Source organism: Somniosus microcephalus, chromosome 8, assembly GCF_052327205.1.
Source record: "Somniosus microcephalus isolate GS21.2 chromosome 8, FLI_Smic_1.0, whole genome shotgun sequence".
Lineage (NCBI taxonomy): Eukaryota > Metazoa > Chordata > Chondrichthyes > Squaliformes > Somniosidae > Somniosus > Somniosus microcephalus.
In genome coordinates, this window is record NC_140994.1 from 80194515 (window position 1) to 80213076 (window position 18562).

The 18562-nt window shown below is 43.9% G+C and overlaps 1 protein-coding gene across 1 annotated transcript in view; it reads right to left on the minus strand.

The window, feature by feature from the left end:
* LOC147113665 (uncharacterized) overlaps positions 1-18562 on the minus strand; it is a 126765-nt gene that overhangs the window by 52261 nt on the left and 55942 nt on the right. The window contains exons 4-5 of the mRNA XM_085994913.1: positions 10273-10458; positions 8166-8355 (exon numbers count right to left, since the gene is read on the minus strand). Of these exons, the coding sequence (XP_085851039.1) occupies positions 8166-8355; positions 10273-10458 (376 nt within the window). The remainder of the gene's footprint in view (positions 1-8165; positions 8356-10272; positions 10459-18562) is intronic.

Consider the following 18562-nt stretch of genomic DNA (forward strand, 5'->3'; position numbering starts at 1 on the left):
TTTCAATATAGGTAAGTGTGAGGTGGTGCATTTTGGTAGGAGGAATAAGGAGGCCACATACTCCTTGGAAAATAAGAGTCTAAATGGAGTAGAGGTGCAAAGGGATCTAGGGCTATAGCTTCACAAATCATTAAAAGTAGCAACACAGGTTAAAAAAAAGCCATGAAAGTGCCAATAAAACACGGTGGTTCATTTCTAGAGGGATAGAATTCAAAAGCAGAGAAGTTATGTTAAACTTGTATAGAACCTGGTCTGATTGTCTCATGATTTGAGACAGTGGGGTGGCAATATGGCATTACTGTATGTATGCTTTTAAGTGGTTGCTATTGCTGTCGTCTTTGTTGTTGTAAAAGTCGTTGTTGTTTTAAAATTTGCTCACGGACGAAAAGGTCGCACTCAAAGGAGTTCGTGGCCCGCTCCATACAAAAAAAATTAGAGGGAACATTGCTCACCACGCCGCCTTCTTAAGGGCAATTTGGGGTGGGCAATAAATGCTGGTTTTCCCAGCGGCGCCCACATCCCATGAAGGAAAAAGAAATGCGAGAAATGTGTGCTGTAGCAGCCCGAGGCAAAAATGTTCAGGGCAGGGGTGACCTTCACAGCCACTGGCAAAGAATGGCCCCCTGGTCCAGTAGACAGCAGGTTCTGCTGCAGGAGGCTGTACAGATCTGTAATAGGCCGCCTCGTGAAGTACAGCCTCCTGACACAACTGCTCCTCTGAGGTGCCCGTGGTACTCTTGGCCTATAGACCCTGTGTAAGGTAAGGCCGGGTAAGGCCTTCTACGAGCAGCGCTCCCCCGCTCCCCCCATTCCCCTCACCTGCTGTGCTCAAACAGGCCCACCTGCTGCTCGCCCTGGTTGCTGGGGCTGCTGATTATTCTGGATGGGTGAACAGTGGGAGAACATAGAAGCAAAAATGGCTCCCACGATAAGCTGAGTGAGGCAAATAAATGAAAAGGAAGCAATCAGCAAGCTCTGAAATACATTAGGAATGCAGTAATCAGAATACCTCAGAAATCTAGATTAATGGAAGCGAGTGCCCCTTTACACATTCCCGCAAGTCATCTCAGTCAGTTTCTGAGGCCAATCCCAGGAGGTATTACTGAGCGGGTCAGTCACTGGGAAGTGCCGCCCAGTCAAAATCACATCAGTGACCTAATTACATCACGGAACCCCGATTTAAATCAATTAAGTAGGATCGCTCTGGTTTCCGACAGGTGTGATTTGGAACGGAGTCAGTAGCTCCATTAAAATCAGTCAGTTCAGGATGGGAACGGGACAGCAAGTGGATTCGCCCCCGATTTTAACCACTCCCCCGCCCTGTTCTCACCGAGCGGGTAGGGTTAAAATTGGGGCCATGTATTTACATCTAGCGAGTGACTTATTTATTCCGATAATCAATGAATTTTGATGTGTAGATAAACTGTATAAATGAGACTAAGCTCAGTGTGTTCTTACAAGCAGAAATACCTGGGACTTAGGCTAATCCTTCACCCCCACACCTGAAACAGAAGGGATAATGAAGAATCATCAGTTTGATGATTTGGAATCCTTTGTAAGTAAACAAAGATTTTTTTCCCACACGTATATCCAGGAAATGGCTTCCAGCATCACTAAACTAGAAAAGATCTGTTGTAAGAATAAATTCACTCAGCTTCCAGGTTTGGCACTCCCATCCAATACAGCCAGCATCTTCAATTACCAATTCCTCGGTTAACTCGACAGAACACAAATAAGGTTGTTTGATCACTCCATTAAATAAAAGAGCAGCTGGACAATTCTGGGAACTGCTCCGTCTTTCCTACTTATTTTAGATGACCTTTGCACCAAACTTAGATTTACATTACGTATAAATAAAATGCTCATAAAAAAGATCCCTCTCGAGTGTTGCCCTTGGAGTTTTGTGCACTCTTTGTGCTCCGGTCACATTTTGAACCACTAGCTGCTACTACAACAACTTGCATTTATATAGCGCCTTTAATGTAGTAAAATGTTCCACCGCGCTACACAGGAGCGTTATCAAACAAAATTAACTCCGAGCCACACTAGGAGATATTAGAACAGGAACTTAGTCAAAGAGGTAGGTTTTAAGGAGCGCCTTACAGGAGGAGGAGAGGGAGGTAGCAAGGCGGAGAGGTTTAGGGAGGGAATTCCAGAGCTTAGGGCCCTGGCAGCTGAAGGCATGGCCGCCAATGGTGTAGCGATTAAAATTAGGGATGCGCCAGAGGCCAGAATTGAAGGAGCATAGAAATATCGGAGGGATGTAGGGCTGGAGGAGGTTACAGAGTGAGTTAGGGAGGGGCGAGGCCATGGAGAGATTTGAAATCAAGGATGGGAACTTTTAAATTGAGGCGATGCCAGACCGGGAGCCAATGTCGGCCAGTGAGCGATGGGTGAAATACTAGTGAGAACAGGAAGGGGGGAAAAAAAAACTTAGGAAGGTGACAAGCCTGCTGGTAGTCTACCAGCCACCGCCTCCCAGCCCAGCCACAAGCGTCTTTCAGATGAGACGTTAAACCAATGCCCAATCTGCCCTCTCAGGTGGACGGAGAACATCCCATGGCAATATATAAAAGAAGAGCAGGGAAGTTATCCCCAGTGTCTAGGCCAATATTTATCCCTTAACCAACATCACTAAAACAGATTATCTGGTCATTGTCACTTTGCTGTTTGTGGGAGCTTACTGTGCAAATTGGCCGCCGGGTTTCCTAAATTACAACAGTGCCTACCTACACTTCAAAAGTCCTTCCTTGGCTTTAAAGCGCTTTGGGGCGTCCCGAGGTCATGAAAGGCGCTACATTAATGTAAATCTTAACTTTAATAACTATAAGCGCAAACACAAAACACCAATAACTCTCCAACTTCTCTGAACAATGACCAAATAATACTTGGGAAGCTGCATTGCGCTGTCTGTTGGGATTGCTTTCAGTTTTTGTTACTTTTGTCCAAAAAAAAGGCAGCCTTCAGCTATCTTAACTACAGAGGATCCCAAAGGAATGCAGGGAAGAAATTGCAGAAGCCCAGACTATGATTTTCCAAAATTCTTTGCAAAGGAAAATTCTCCCAGAGGACTGAGACAGGGAAAAACGAGGAAATTATTGGGGAAATTTCAATGGAGAGTAAACTTAGGAAAGGTGCAAAATAAGTGGCCAATTAGGAGGGGTGGCCAAAAAGCTAGGTCAAGTGCTGGGTTTTAAAGAGCGTCTTAAAGGAGAAGAGGGAGGTGAGGAGGCAAAAAGGCTTTGAGAGAATTCCAGATCATGGGGCCTAAAGGGCTGAAGGCATGGCTGCCGAAGGTGGGGCAAAGGAAATGGGCGATGTATAAAATGTCAGAGTAATGGAGAGTTCGTGGAGGGATAGGCAATCAGGGGAAGGTGGGGGTGGGGCGGTCGGTGCGAGTGAGCAGTGGCTGGCAATTTTAATGTGGAGCCGGGATGAGCACTCCTGCTCCACAAAGAGGCCAGTTAAAAATGTTCAACTTCGTTTTCGGGTGGCGGCCTCCAGCAGCCCCTTTAAGGAACCCCTGGTCCGCCTGCTGAGCGTGTGAAGAAACTGAGCACAACACACACTGCAGTCATTCACTGTCCAATTTCTCAAAAGGGGCCTGAAACAGGCATTAGGCCCTCGATTTGCATAAACAATGTTCCCCACACCAGTTTCGGGCACGCTCCCTGGACACCTACTGAGCAGCCCTAACCAATATGGTGGGTGGCGCATTTTTGGCATGGAATGAGCGCACACGTGCCGCCCACTATATCGGACCCTGAAACGCAGTGCGATCCAATCTCTAGCCCATAGTGTCAAAAGTATGAACAGATAAAATGGATGTACAGAATTACAAATCAGCCACCGCTCTTTAAAGCAGACACCATCACAGCTGTGACTGGATTTTAATTGGATCTGGCAAAACCAACAATCACTTGGGCTGATTGGTGTCTTGCTAATTCCATTTAAATTCAGTGCCCTTCTGTCAACAAATTAATCAAACTCACTGAATCACTCAGTATATCCAGCTGTTATCTGCTCATATTAAATTTGGTAAGTGGGGCGCACATTTCATTGACACTTTTCATGTGAAGCTTGCTCCTATTAGAATCCACAATAGTACCCGTATTGCCAATTATTCACTCCTGGCCAGTATTTATCCCTCAACATCACTAAAAAAAACACCCCAGATTATCTGGTCATTATCACATTGTTGGTGGGAGCTTGCTGTGTGTAAATTGGCGGCCGCATTTCCCTACATTACAACAGTGACTACACTTCAGAAGTACTTCATTGGCTGTAAAGCGCTTTGGGACATCCAGAGATTATGAATAAATCTTTCTTTTTTCTTTCCTTAAGTGGTGCTCTGATAGGAGTTATCAATATTAAGAAGGTTACACACTTAACTGTGTAAGGAAAGGAGTTTCTGAACATATCTGGGGTTTTGCATAAAAAATAAATGGAAGCAGAACTAGCCATAAAACTCTCAAAGTTAAATTAAACTCAAGAAAAATAGTTATAGAAATACTTGTGCTATTAGGATAGAGACTTCAACTTAAGTCCTGGAGATCTGTACAAAGCTGGATATGTTTGCTTTTATGCACATTCTGTACATAAAATTATATCTGTACAACAATGTAGGGCTATTAATTCATTTCTCATTATTGTGGCCTGTGCTCATTGAAATATGATTGCTGGGATCTCCCGAATAAATAGCTTGGAAGTCAAACATGGTGATGAGAGATTAAAGAGAATTTTATCATTGGCTTTACAATGTAAATAAATAACGATTAGATTGCTTTTCAGTTCAGATCCTTAAGTAACCAAGTAAATGTTCAATTATCGATACACCGTGGTCTCAGGTTTAATCTGCCATTCAGTGGTTAAAATGGGATTTGTAATTGTAGATACAATTCATTTGGAACGTCCTGTTAAAAGAAATTTCTTGTAAGCAAAGAAATCACATTAGCAAGAAATAACTGGCATTTATATACTGCCTCACAACCAATGAAATACTTTTGAAGTGTCGTCTGTGATGTAATGTCGGGAAACGCGGCAGCCAGTTTGTGCACAGCAAGGTTCCACAAACGGCAATGAGATAAAGGATCAATTAAAATGTTTTAGTGGTGTTGGTTGAGGGATAAATGTTGGCCAGGACACAAGGAGAACTACCCTGCCCTTCATTCAAATAGTGCCATGGGTCCCTGGCTTAACATCTCATCTGGAAGATGGGGCCACTGTTTAAAGTCTCATCCTGATGTTGCTTCAGCTGAAACAAACTAAATTTAGCGCAAGGAACACAGACCTCCATCTTCAAGCGAGCCTTAAAATGAGTGGTAATTGTAGCAGAATCATAGAACTTAAGAGCCCAGAAGTAGGCCTTTCAGCCCATCTTGTCTCTGCCAGTGCTAGTTCATCAATTGGATCTATCTACTGTAATCCCACTTCCCTGCCCTTTCCCCATCTCCTGTTATAATCTTTTTCTCAAATGCTTATCCAATTCCTTTTTAAATTATGTTATAGACTCTGTCTCGATAGTGACATGTGGTAAAGCAATTCCACGTTCCAATAATACTGATTGAGAGAACTAACCTGCCTCTTCATTCTGGTGATAATCATGAGTCTATGCTCCCTTGTGCCAATTTGTTAACTAGTGACAATCCTTCACTGTTTACCCTCGCAAAACCTTTCAGAATTTTGAAAATCTCCATAGGATCTCCCTTAATCTTCTCTGTTCCAGTGAAATAGCTTCACTCTAACCTCTTGTTCCTGGTATCATTCTAGTGACTATGCATTGTAACCTATCTATGGCTCGAATATCCTTCTTATAAAGAGGTGCGAAAAACTGCACACAATAATCCAACTGAGGTCTGGCCAATGTCTTTACAAATTCAATATCCCTTTCTTGCTTTTATATTCAAAGCCCCTATGTATAAAACACACAATACCATTTGCCTTTTTATGGGCTTTTTCTATCTGCACTACTGCTTTTAAAGATGTACGGACCGCTCGGATGCACTGAATAGGAATGGTTTTATAGCTGAAAGCATTACTCTGCACTGGACTTGGTTTGCTGACTTGACCTTTATTGGAGTTGAGTGCTTGTATGAGCGGAATGGAAAAGCCCATCTGTGGCTTTAGTTATGGCCTGAAATTTTCACTGTTGAACTGAATTGAGCGAGTTCAGCCTATTGGAAGGTTTCTGAATTGGCCAAATTTACTTCACTTGGCATTTTGGGTGGCAGACTGGCAGCTTCAGGTTTCTCAATATAGTTCAGAAAACCAGCAACGTTCCCAATGAAATGTTTGCAACAGGGAGGAATCTAAGTTCAGAATTTGGATTTGGATTCACCCAAGAAAGTAGGCCTGTGAGTTAATCCGTCCCTAGAGAGAGAATGTAGGTCTTTTGCTCTGTACAAATCAACTAAGATGGGCCAAAATAGCCTTCCTTCATCTCTATCTTGAGTTGTAACATTGCTGAATATACAAAAGGAAAGTAATTTCACTAAAAATAAAAGACTTGCATTTAAACACAAGAACATAAGAATAAGGAGCAAGAAAGAGTAGGCTATACGGCCCCTCGAGCCTGCTCTGCCATTCAATAAGATCATGACTGATCTTCGACCTCAACTCCACCTTCCCACCTGATCCCCATATCCCTTGATTCCCCTAGAGTCCAAAAATCTATCTATCTCAGCCTTGATTATACTCAACGACTGAGCATCCACAGCCCTTTGGGGCAGAGAATTCCAAAGATTCACAACTCTGAGTGAAGAAATTCCTCCTCATCTCAGTCTTAAATGGCTGACCCCTTATCCTGAGACTTTTCCTCCTAGTTGAAGCCCATGGAATAAAAGGGACAGTTGCAGCATAGATACGAAATTGGCTAAGTGACAGGAAACAGAGAGTAGTGGTGAACAGTTGTTTTTCGGACTGGAGGAAGGTATACAATGGTGTTCCCCAGGGGTCGGTTCTAGGACCACTGCTTTTCTTCATATATATTAATGATGTGGGTGTACAGGGCACAATTTCAAAATTTGCAGATGACACAAATCTTGGAAGTATAGTAAACAGTGAGGAGGATAGTGATAGACTTCAAGAGGACATAGACGGGTTGGTGGAATGGGCGGACACGTGGCAGATGAAATTTAATGCAGAAAAGTGATAGAATGAGGAGAGGAAATATAAACTTAAGGGTACAATCCTCAAGGGGTGCATGAACAGAGAGACCAAGGGGGTATATGTGCACAAATCGTTGAAGGTGACAGGGCAGGTTGAGAAAGCAGTTAAAAAAGCTTATGTGATCCTGGGTTTCATGAATAGAGGTATAGAGTACAAAAACTTGGAAATTATGATGAACCTGTACAAAACACTGGTGCGGCCTCAACTGCAGTATTGTGTCCAATTCTGGGCACCACACTTTAGGAAGGATGTGTAGGCCTTAGAGAGTGTGCAGAAAAGATTTACGAGAATGATTCCAGGAATGAAGGACTTCAGTTGCATGGATAGACTGGAGAAGCTAGGATTGTTCTCCTTAGAGCAGAGAAGATTAAGAGGAGATTTGATAGAGGTGTTCAAAATCATGAGGGGTCTGGACAGTGTAGATAGAGGGAAACTGTTCCCATTGGCAGAAGGGTCGAGAACCCGAGGACACAGATTTAAGGTGATTGGCAAAAGAACCAAAGGCGACATAAGAAAAACTTTTTTACGCAGCGAGTGCTTATGATCGGGAATGTACTGCCTGAAAGGGTGGTGGAGGCAGATTCAATCGTGGCTTTCAATAGGGAATTGGATAAGTACCTGAAAGAAAGAAATTTGCAGGGCTACAGGGAAAGGGCAGGGGAGTGGGACTAGCTGAAGTGCTCTTGCAGAGAGCCGGCATAGGCTCAACAGGCTGAATGGCCTCCTTCTCTGCTGTAACCATTCGATGATTCTAGTTCTAGATTCTCCAGCCAGGGGAAACAACCTCTCCGCATCTATTTATATAGTGCCTTTCACAACCTCAGGACGTCCCAAAGTGCTTTACAGCTGATGCAGTACTTTTTTTTTTAATGTAGTCACTGATGTAATGTAGGAAACATTAGTAAAGTATTGTGGTTTTTCTTTTCTACTAAATTATCTCACATTTCCAAATCATATTAGAATAACATCTGAAAATAAATCTGTCCCAATACACTCACATCCTGATGTTGCTCTGCTCGTGTCCCAGAGCTGGGTTTCGACCTCTTAGGGTTTTGATTGTCTCCACTTTGGTTTTCTGCTCTATCGAGTACTTTCTTTTCGGCGTGTTGTACAGCGCCTCGCACTGACGGATGATGATCTTCCGAGGCACTGCCACACTGTGGGAAATTCTCTTTGTTTATCTCATCCCTGACACACAAACAGGAGAACATTCTGGTGAGCAAGATAAAAGATCGCAGAAGAAATGCAAGAACATTTTTCAGAACTTGGGGGCGTTTTGCAAAGCGGTTCTAAAAAAATCTTCAGCTCAGCACAGCGTTTGCAGCCGGAGATATATGTAACCATTTGGCCTTGGAGGAATTTCGGGGCGCATTTAAATATCTAACTACATTTTTTTTTAAACCTGGCCTGTTCCCCCAGGTGGACCACACATCTGCCCTTGGATTGTACCTGCATTGTTCAGAATCCCCACCCCAACAACCTACATCCACACCCCCCTCCCCTTATGTCAATGGTCTTTTAAGAGGTGAACAGAGGTTCTGTCCCCACAGGGGCATCCTGGAAACATGGCTGCAGGCTGGGACATGGTGCATTCAGCTCCCAGCCTATTTGCCATCCATCCCTGGTGGAATCTTGCTGAAGAACAGCCTGAGATTTTGGGGGTCTATATTCCATTCCTTTATATATTACACATAAAATATCTATCCCTCAACCAACACCTAAACAGATTATCTGGTCATTATCACATTGCTATTTGTGGGATCTTGCTGTGCGCAGATTGGCTGCAGCGTTTCCTACATTACAACAGTGACTACACTTCAAAATTACTTAATTGGCTGTAAAGTGCTTTGGGACGTCCTGAGGTTGTGAAAGGCATTGTAGAAATGCAAGGTCTTTCTCCAAAATAACCAGATTGTTGGTTTCCAATTGGCTTTGCCTCACTAATCATAATCATAATCATAATCAACTTTATTGTCATTGTTAGTGCACAAGTGCAGTACAACGAAATGTAGGCTTGCGGCTCCCGAGAGTGTACATTTAGATTAAGACATTTAAACATTCAACATACATTTGGCTTGTAGTATATTAACATAAACATAACCATAATAAAGTGCATTGGTAGATGTGCAGGCTTTAGAGTTTATTTGTGGAGTTCAGTAGGATGACAGCCCTGGGAAAGAAGCTGTTCCTAAATCTGGTCGTACGGGTGCGAATGCATCTGTAGCATCTCCCAGATGGCAGGAGGGTGAACAGACTGTGGCTGGGGTGGGTAGGGTCTTTGATGATGGTCCGTGACCTCCGTAAACAGCGTTTCTGGTATATGTGCTCTATGGTTGGTAGCCGGGTGCCGGTAATGCGTTGGGCAGTTTTGACTACCCGCTGCAGTCTGCCTGATTGGAAGGCAGGAGAAATGCACATGGGGAGCAGGTACGAGATGACAGTATCCAGTACATATGACAAGGGGTTGGGGTCACACGATTGGATTTGGGCAGTAAAAATAAGTTCCTGAACGAAAGACTTGCATTTATATCGCACGTTTCATAACCTCGGGGCGTCCCAAAGCTCTTTACAGCCAATGAAGTACTTTTGGAGTGGAGTCACTTTTGTAATGTAGGAAATGCAGCAGCCAATTGTGCACAGCAAGGTCCCACAAACAGCAATGTGATAATGACCAGATAATCTGTTTTTGTTATATTGATTGAGGGATAAATATTGGCCAGGACACCGGGGATAACTCCCCTGCTCCTCTTCAAAATAGTGCCATGGGATCTTTTATGTCCACTTGAGAGAGCAGACGTGGCCTCAGTTTAACATTTCAGTCGAAAGACGGCACCGCCAACAGTGCAGCACTCCCTCAGTACTGCACTTGAGTGTCAGCCTATATTTTTGTGCTCAAGTCTCTGGAGTGGGACTTGAATCCACAACCTTCTGACTCAGAAGCGAGAGTGCTACCCACTGAGCCACTTAAATAAGCAGCGCCACAACTATTGGCAGCGGTGGGAACGTAAGGGATGCAGGGTCCATTTACAGGAGAGGCTGGTGACAGGGAACCCGAGGGACTATCTAGTGTAGACCTGAAATCTCTAACAGTACACGTAATCTTACATTTCTTTGAGCCTGTGGTCATCGTCCTGTTGGTGCTGCTGTTGTCGCCATTCCCTTGCTGACAGAGGTGGAAGAGAATAACTTGGTCCCAGATCTGGATCTGGATCTTCTGCAGACTGTTTGCCAGCACTGTTCAGCAGAGGCGCAGAATGTTCCTTGGGTACACAAGCAACCTGGCCTTCAAGCCTTCACCGGGTAATAAAGTAAAAGAAATTCATTATCATTTCTCTAAAGTGCTCGCTGTGACTTGTGGCCCATATTCACCATTATAAACAGACAGTCACAGATGCTGAAGTGGAATTCTTACTTGGAAGCACAGAGACCTACCCTCCTAAATTTGTACTGGCCCAATAACAAGCACCAAAGACATTGGTGACCTCTACAGACAATCATCAGATACAGCTGCTCATCTCAGTCAGCCACAGATTATTTGCATACTGTAAGCCTATTGGCTAAAATGAATTGATGACACTGGGCTGACCCATTATCTGTAGGGGGAAGACTGCCATCATCAGTATTATTGAATTAATAAAGGATTTAAAGTAGAACCAACATTATGGAACTAAATTATAGGAATCTTTAAGGATGAATGCATCTCACTCGTGTCTTGCAAATTGGGGATGGACTGAAAGACTAACTTCATTTTTTCCTAACAATTCTTTTCAGATTGAACCAAATTATAAACATAGGCTGATGACCAGCTCAGGATACACAATATCAGTATCATCAGGTATGCTACAAATGGAGCCGAACAATTCCAGCTTCCTGCTCTTCCAATATATAACCAAACAAACAGGGAGGGGGACAAAGGAGAGACTGATGCACTTGACCATTGGCTTCTCTCTTCAGTTGTTTGACTATTTTCAGATTGGCAACCATTACCGCAACAACAGAACTTGCTGCTGCACCAGTGTAAAAAAACCAAAGTCCTTGTGTTCCAGCAAAGATCCAAACATCAGGGACCCAAAATAAATTTCACAGTAGGAACAACCAAAATTGAACAAACCACTAACTACACATACTTGGGCTTAAAAATCAGTTCTACGGGAAACTTCAAACTGGCTGTGAATGAACTGAAAGAGAAAGCAAGAAGGGCTTTCTATGCCATCAAAAAATCAATCCAAATAGAAATCCCAATTAGCATTTGGCTCAAAATTTTCAAATCAGTAATTGAACCAATTGCACTCTATGGCAGTGAAGTATGGGGACCGCTAACTCAACAAGAATTTGCAAAATGGGACAAACACCCAATTGAGATCCTACATGCAGAATTCTGTAAAAGTATCCTCCGGACTCAAAGGAAAACAGTAAACAATGCATGCAGGGCGGAACTAGGCCAATATCCATTAATAATCACTATCCAAAAAAGAGCCACCAAATTTTGGAATCACCTACAAATGAGCAATCCCCAATGCTATCACTACGACGCCCTGAAATGCCAAGAGCTGACCATAAAGAAGAATACCCTCAGTCAACTAGTCCTGGGACTCAGTGAAGTAACTACTAACAATACTAACAATAACCAGCCCCAGGACAGTGACAGGGTAACACAAAGAATTCGACCCAACACAATCGTCGCTAAGCAAAAGGAAAAATATCTGACATATTGGGCAGAAACAACAAAAACCCAAAGCAAACTCAATTGCTACTTGGCCCTAAACAGACAATACAACATAGCTGATTACCTGACCATGGTAAAGGATAACAAACTGAGAAGAACCTTGACAAGGTACAGACTTAGCGAACATAGCCTAGCGATCGAAAAAGGCAGACACAGGCAGACCAGGCTGCCAAGAGAGGACAGGATATGCTCGCACTGCAGTCAGGGAGTGGTGGAGACAGAGATGCACTTCCTCACAGCTTGTGGAAAATATCAGTGCATCAGGGAGAATTTCTACCAAAAATTCTCACAAATATGCCCTGATTTCAGAAATCTGAATGACAACCAAAAACTCCCATTCCTACTGGGAGAGGAGAGAAGCTGTATAACACTGGCGGCACACTATGTTACAGCTTGCCATGAACAGAGGGACAACCAGTAAACTAAGAAAAGAATATATATAAACAATGCGAATGTATATTTATACACTCAGGGATATACCTGTTTATACACTGTATGAATAGAACTGCGTTTATGTGCTAAACCATAAATGTATTTTGATGCTTTGGCAACATAAGATGTAACTTATCATGCCAATAAAGCGATTTGAATTGTGAATTGTGAATTGTAAGCACTGTATAACTGCAAGTAGGGCAAGGTTGTACTTTTAGTGTAATGAGAGTAATTGGAGTGACCAGGAGACACTTAATACTTAATTCTGTAAATACTGGGTTTTCAATGAACCTTGCAGAATATAAAAGATTTACTTTGACTATTATCTATTTGGATGTGTTTTGGGGGGAAATTTATGTTGAGTCTAAATCCAGGTCACAAAAAGATATATTTACTGGCATTCCTCCAAAGTCGCTATAAGCAATAAGCTTGATTTGCTTTTCGTTAATTAAAGTCAAGAGAGAGAGACGGCTTCAACATTGGCCTTTGGCTGTGCGGAGTGAGACACTTCTAATCCTGCTTAAGAACGGGTAAAGAACAAGCAGCTCACCCCTGACGGCTGTGGAGTGTTAAGAAGGAAACGGGTCAGACAGTGGCCTGGTCAAAGCGACCTCGCGTCCCTCAATCTGAAAGGAAAGGATCAGCTTTTTTGGGGCTGCGGCAATGCTAACAGTGCTGAAGAGTAGACTGGCTGGGACTGTGTCGCAAGGCTGCATCCGGCCCAAGGTTTGGTTTTACGTCGTAACCTGTGGAAAGCAAAGCTGAACTTCTTCAACACGTAGAGGTTAATCCGATAATCCAGTGCTCCCAGCAGGGAGAGGTGTTTGTAGGGAGCCTGCCATTTTCCATCCATTAAAATTAATAAATGGAATATCATGGGCTACGTACTCGCAATTTCCTGCAATGCGACCCCAGCTCACCACTGGGAGAGCCGGATTATGGAATCGCCAAAGAATATGCCACAGCCTTAAACGTATGCCCAAGTATTCATTGTAGTGAAGCTTCACAGGCACCTTAGCAGAGATTTCCCATTTGAGTTTCTTCCTTTACCACACCATTATGTCCAACCAAGTTTTTCCCTATGTGCCCATATATCATGTGACACCAGAAGCAGTGTTTGATTTGATGTTGCTCGGCCAGGGTATAATGAGGCAAGGTCACAGGAAGTGAGGTTCATTGAGAAATAAGCTGCTCTTGCTTCACGAAAGTATAACTCTCCAGAAAAATGCACATCATCAGACACACGGGGGCAAAAACTCCATTTCAGTGCACTGTCGATCATCACCGTGAGCAAACAAACGCCCAACGTTTCAACAAATAAAGCTGTAACTGGACTGAAAAGAAGGTTGTTTTTATTAAGTGTCACTTTTGTTTGTCTGTATCATTTTCAGACTCAGTCGCATTTTCTTGTGTTGCATGTGAAGACCAGGAATGGTAATACTCGATAACAAAGCTAACATCTGGTCCGACAGTTGATGTATTAAACTACATGAAATCTACAGAACTCTATTGGCATTTAAGGGAAGTTCCTAAAGTCTTCTGCTTTTCAACTAAGCAATGCTCCCTCCACCCTGACTAACCAATTCTAGCTGCTGCACAGATTGATATTACCCAGTTACCAGCCTCTGGAACAAGCCCAACAACTGCAGCAACATTAAGGTCCTGAAATGACACCCTGGAATACTAATGTGCAAATATGTAGCCTGTTTCTCTCAAATTCCTCTCCCGTTAGCTTAACATAAATGCAGCGGCTCCTCCAGTAAAAAGCAGAGAGGGGGATTTTGTGCAAACCAATTAAACATTCAAACCTAGTATCCCAGAAAGAAAGACTTGCATTTATATAGCACCTTTCATGACCACCGGACATCTCAAAGCGCGTTACAGCCAATGATGTACTTTTGGAGTGTAGTCACTGTTGTATTTAAGCCGGAATTTAAGGGCCTTAACCTGATTCAAGCTGAAAACTTGATGTGAGAAAAAAACATGAGACAAGGAAGGTTAACCAAATGCCAGTTGATGTAGGGTCAGGCAATTAGTGGTGCATAGAGTTGACATGCTGTTAACAGTACATGATGTGATCGAGTAATTATTAACCCTTCCAGCATCGGGAGGCATCTGGATGCAATTGTACTGTTGATGCCACAGACGAGATAACCAATGAGATAACACTTTCTGCAGTAGCGGGTTTCTCTTTGACTCTTGAACGCAAGTCAAATATTGATCTAGTTGTATCCATAATGTGACCACATAAATCTCTGCAGTTCTGGCACTCAATTGCCTGGGAAAAAGGAAGTTAAAGGAACCCAATGTGGAGGCAGAAAACAGAGTTTGTGGCCAAGTGATGGAATCGTGCAGCACCTGACGCTCTGTTTGAAAGCTGGCAAAGTGGGCATAACACTACATGAAGCAGGGTTTCCCTTTGTGATACGTCAGGCACCCACTCCAGTCAGCATGTGATGGTTGAGCTAATGGTCAATACTGTACATGGGTGCTGTCTACAATAGTCTGCCCTTTTGGAACATCCGATCCCAGGAAACATTCTGTGCCCTGTCTAGCTGATGCCTCCTTTCCTTTGGGATTGTGATGGACACACCACCTCTTGGAAATGTTCAGCCCATCCGCGGGCAGCCAGCTGACTAAGCTGGCACCGGTGGTGGATCCTGTGTCATGAAGTTTGATGCACGTTTGTAGGATGATCCTATGGTACAAGGCATGTTTTTAAAAAAAAAAATCATTCTTGGGATGTGGGCATCGCTGGCATTTATTGCCCCTCCCTAGTTGCCCTGTGAAGGCGGTGATGGGCCTTCTTCCAGCAGTGTGATACAACCGGTTTGCTAGGCTACTTCAGAGGGCAGTTAAGAGTCACCCACATTGGTGTGGGACTGGAGTCACATATAGGCCAGGCCAGGTAAGGACGGCAGGTTTCCTTCCCTAAAGGACATTAGTGAACCAGATGGGTTTTTATGACAATCCAACAGCTTCATGGTCACTTTTACTGGTACCAGCTTTTTAAAAACCGATTTCAAATTCTCAAACAGCCAAGGTGGGATTTGAACTCACATTATGGATTATTAGTCCAGGCCTCTAAATGACTAGGTCAGTAACATAACCACTACACTACCGTGATTGGTAAAGTGTGTAGTCAGTCTGCAGCAGAAGGCATAGCTATGTCACAACCTGTCATGACTTCTAGATCATGCAGCTCCAAGAATTCTGCATTCCTCCAAAGTGTCAGCCTCTTGTAAATCCCCAATTTCCTTCACCACACCACTGGTGGCCATCTAGGCCCCAAGCTCTGGAATTCCCTTCCTAAACCTATCCACCTCTCTCTCCTTTAAGACGTTCCTTAAAACCTACCTCTTTGACCAACCTTTGGTCACCTATCCTAATGTCTCCTTATGTGGCTCGCTGTCAAATTTTGTCTGATAATGCTTGGGAGGTTTTATGATGCTATATAAATGCAAGTTGTTGTTCTCAAATGCGGCAGCCAATTTGCGCACAGCAAGGTCCCATAAACAACAATATGATAATGACCAGATAATCTGTTTTAGAGATGTTAGTTGAGGGATAAATATTGGCCAAGACACCAGGGAGACCCCCCTGCTCTTCTTCAAATAGTGCCATGGGATCTTTTACATCCAGCTGAGAGAACAGACTCAGTCTAACATCTCATCTGAAAGACGGCACCTCCAACAGTGCAGCACACCCTTAGTACTGCACTGGAGTGTCAGCCTCAATTTTGTGCTCAAATCTCTGGAGTGGGACTTGAACCCACGACCTTCTGACTCAAAAGCGAGAGTGCTACCCACACAGCCACGGCTAACACCTTACTGTGACATTGGCCAGACCTCAGTTGGATTATTGTGTGCAGTTTTTCGCACCTCTTTATAAGGTGGCTATTTGAGCCATAGATAAGGTACAATGTATAGTCACTAGAGTGATACCAGGAACGTGATACCAGGAATGAGATGTGTGTAATGGGACTGAACGTTTTTAGGTGAATCCAAATCCTGAGCTTGGATTCCTCCTTGTTGCAAACGTCTCATCAGGAACACTGCTAGTTTTCTGAATTGCAACATCTGTGTTGAGAAACTTGAACTTGCCAGTCTGTGCCAACCAAAATTCCAACTAAAGTAAACATGCCCAATTCAGAATCATTTCCATAGGCTGAACTTACTGGATTCAGGTCAACTTGGACAGCAGAAAAATTGTAGGCCATAACTTTGCAATGCAACTAAAGCCACAGATGAGCTTTTCCATTCCCCTCCTATTAATAAACACTCAATTCCAATAAAGGTCAAATCAACAAACCAAGTCCAGTGCAGCCCAATGCTTTCAGCCATAAAACCATTTCTATTCAGTGCAACATGATGCAACATTTAATTCTCTTCAGGATCAATATTACAAACCACTAATCCAGTTCTTTGTCATTAAGTGCTTCTTATCCATGGTCCTTTTTGTACTAACTGGAGGAAGAGAGAGAGATCGAGGGGTCCATACATCTTTAAAAGCAGTAGTGCAGATAGAAAAAGCCATAAAAAGGCAAATGGTAGTGTGTGTTTTATACATAGGGGCTTTGAATATAAAAGCAAGAAAGGGATGTTGAATTTGTAAAGACATTGGCCAGACCTCAGTTGGATAATTGTGTGCAGTTTTTCACACCTCTTTATAAGGCGGCTATTTGAGCCATAGATGGGGTACAATGTATAGTTACTAGCGTGATAGCAGGAACGAGATGTTATAATTATGAAGAAAAACTCAAAAATTGAGGCTTATTCACTGGAACAGAGGGGGTTATGGAAGATCCTACGGAGAATTTCAAAATTATGGAAGGTTTTGAGAGGGTAAACAGTGAAGGATTATCATTGGCTAACAAATCGGTACAAGGGGGCATAGACTCATGATCACCAGAATAAAGAGAGGAATTAGTTTTCACACACAGGATTATTAGAACATGGAATTAATTTACCACAAATCACCATCGAGACAGAGTCACGATCGTATAAAAAGGAATTGGATAAGTATTTTACTATATCTATATCTATAAAAGAGCTCTTCTGTCTGTCTGTCTGTCTGTCCATTCTCTATACACGCAAAAGTTATAGAGCGTACCTACGTGTGTGTTACATCAAAAGAAAGCTTACGATTCCGGAACGGTCATAGGCGTATTTACGTTTCGGTGAGACAAAGTTTGTGCCGACGGTATCCAAAAAATGTTCAAAATTCCGCTCATTATCCGCTCATTAGCATTGAGCGACTATGATGTCGAAGAGCTGCTATGATGTCAGAGCAGTTTTTGTGCTGTCATAAAGAAATCAATGCTTTCACTGTGCCCAGCCTACTCAGCTGGGGTGACTCGGGCCAGGCCTGTTCCTCTCTTTATTTCTTCTCTCTCCATCTCTCTCTCTCTCCTCCAGTCTCTCCCTCCTCCAGTCTCTCTCTCTCTCCCCCCTCAGTTGCACTCTCTCTCCCCCCAGTTTCTTTCTCTCTCTCCCAGTCTCTCTCTCTCCCCCCAGTCTTTCTCTCCCTCCCCCCCAGTCTTTCTCTCCCCCAGTCTCTCTCTCTCCCCCCAGTCCCTCTCTCTCTCTCCCCAACTCTCTCCCTCTCCCCCCAACTCTCTCCCTCTCCCCCCAGTCTCTCTCTCTCTCTCTCTCTCTCCCCCACTCTCTCCCTCTCCCTCCACTCTCTCCCTCTCCCCTCTCCCTCCACTCTCTCCCTCTCCCTCTCCCTCCACTCTCTCCCTCTCCCTCCACTCTCTCCCTCTCCCTCTCCCTCCACTCTCTCCCTCTCCCCCTCTCTCTCTCCCCTCAGTCTCTCTCTCTCTCCCCCCCACCCCCCGGTCTCTCTCTCTCTCTCCCCCCCAGTCTCTCTCTTGCTCTCTCTCTCTATCTCCCCAGTCTCTCTCTCCCTTCGCCCATCTCTCTCTCTCCCCCCCAGTCTCTCTCTCTCTCTCCCCGTCTCTCTCCCCCGTCTCTCGCTCTCTCCCCCTCAGTCTCTCTCTCTCTCTCCCCATTCTCTCTCTCTCTTTCCCCAGTCTCTCTCCTCTCTCTCCCCCCAGTCTCTCTACTCTGTCTCTTTCTCTCCCCCATCTCTCTCTCTCTCCACCAGTCTCCCTCTCTCCCCCTCAGTCGCTCTCTCTCTCCCCCCTCAGTCTCTCTCTCTCTATCTCCCCAGTCTCTCCCTCTCTCTCTCTCTCCGTCTCTCTCTCTCTCCCCCCTCAGTCGCTCTCTCTCTCCC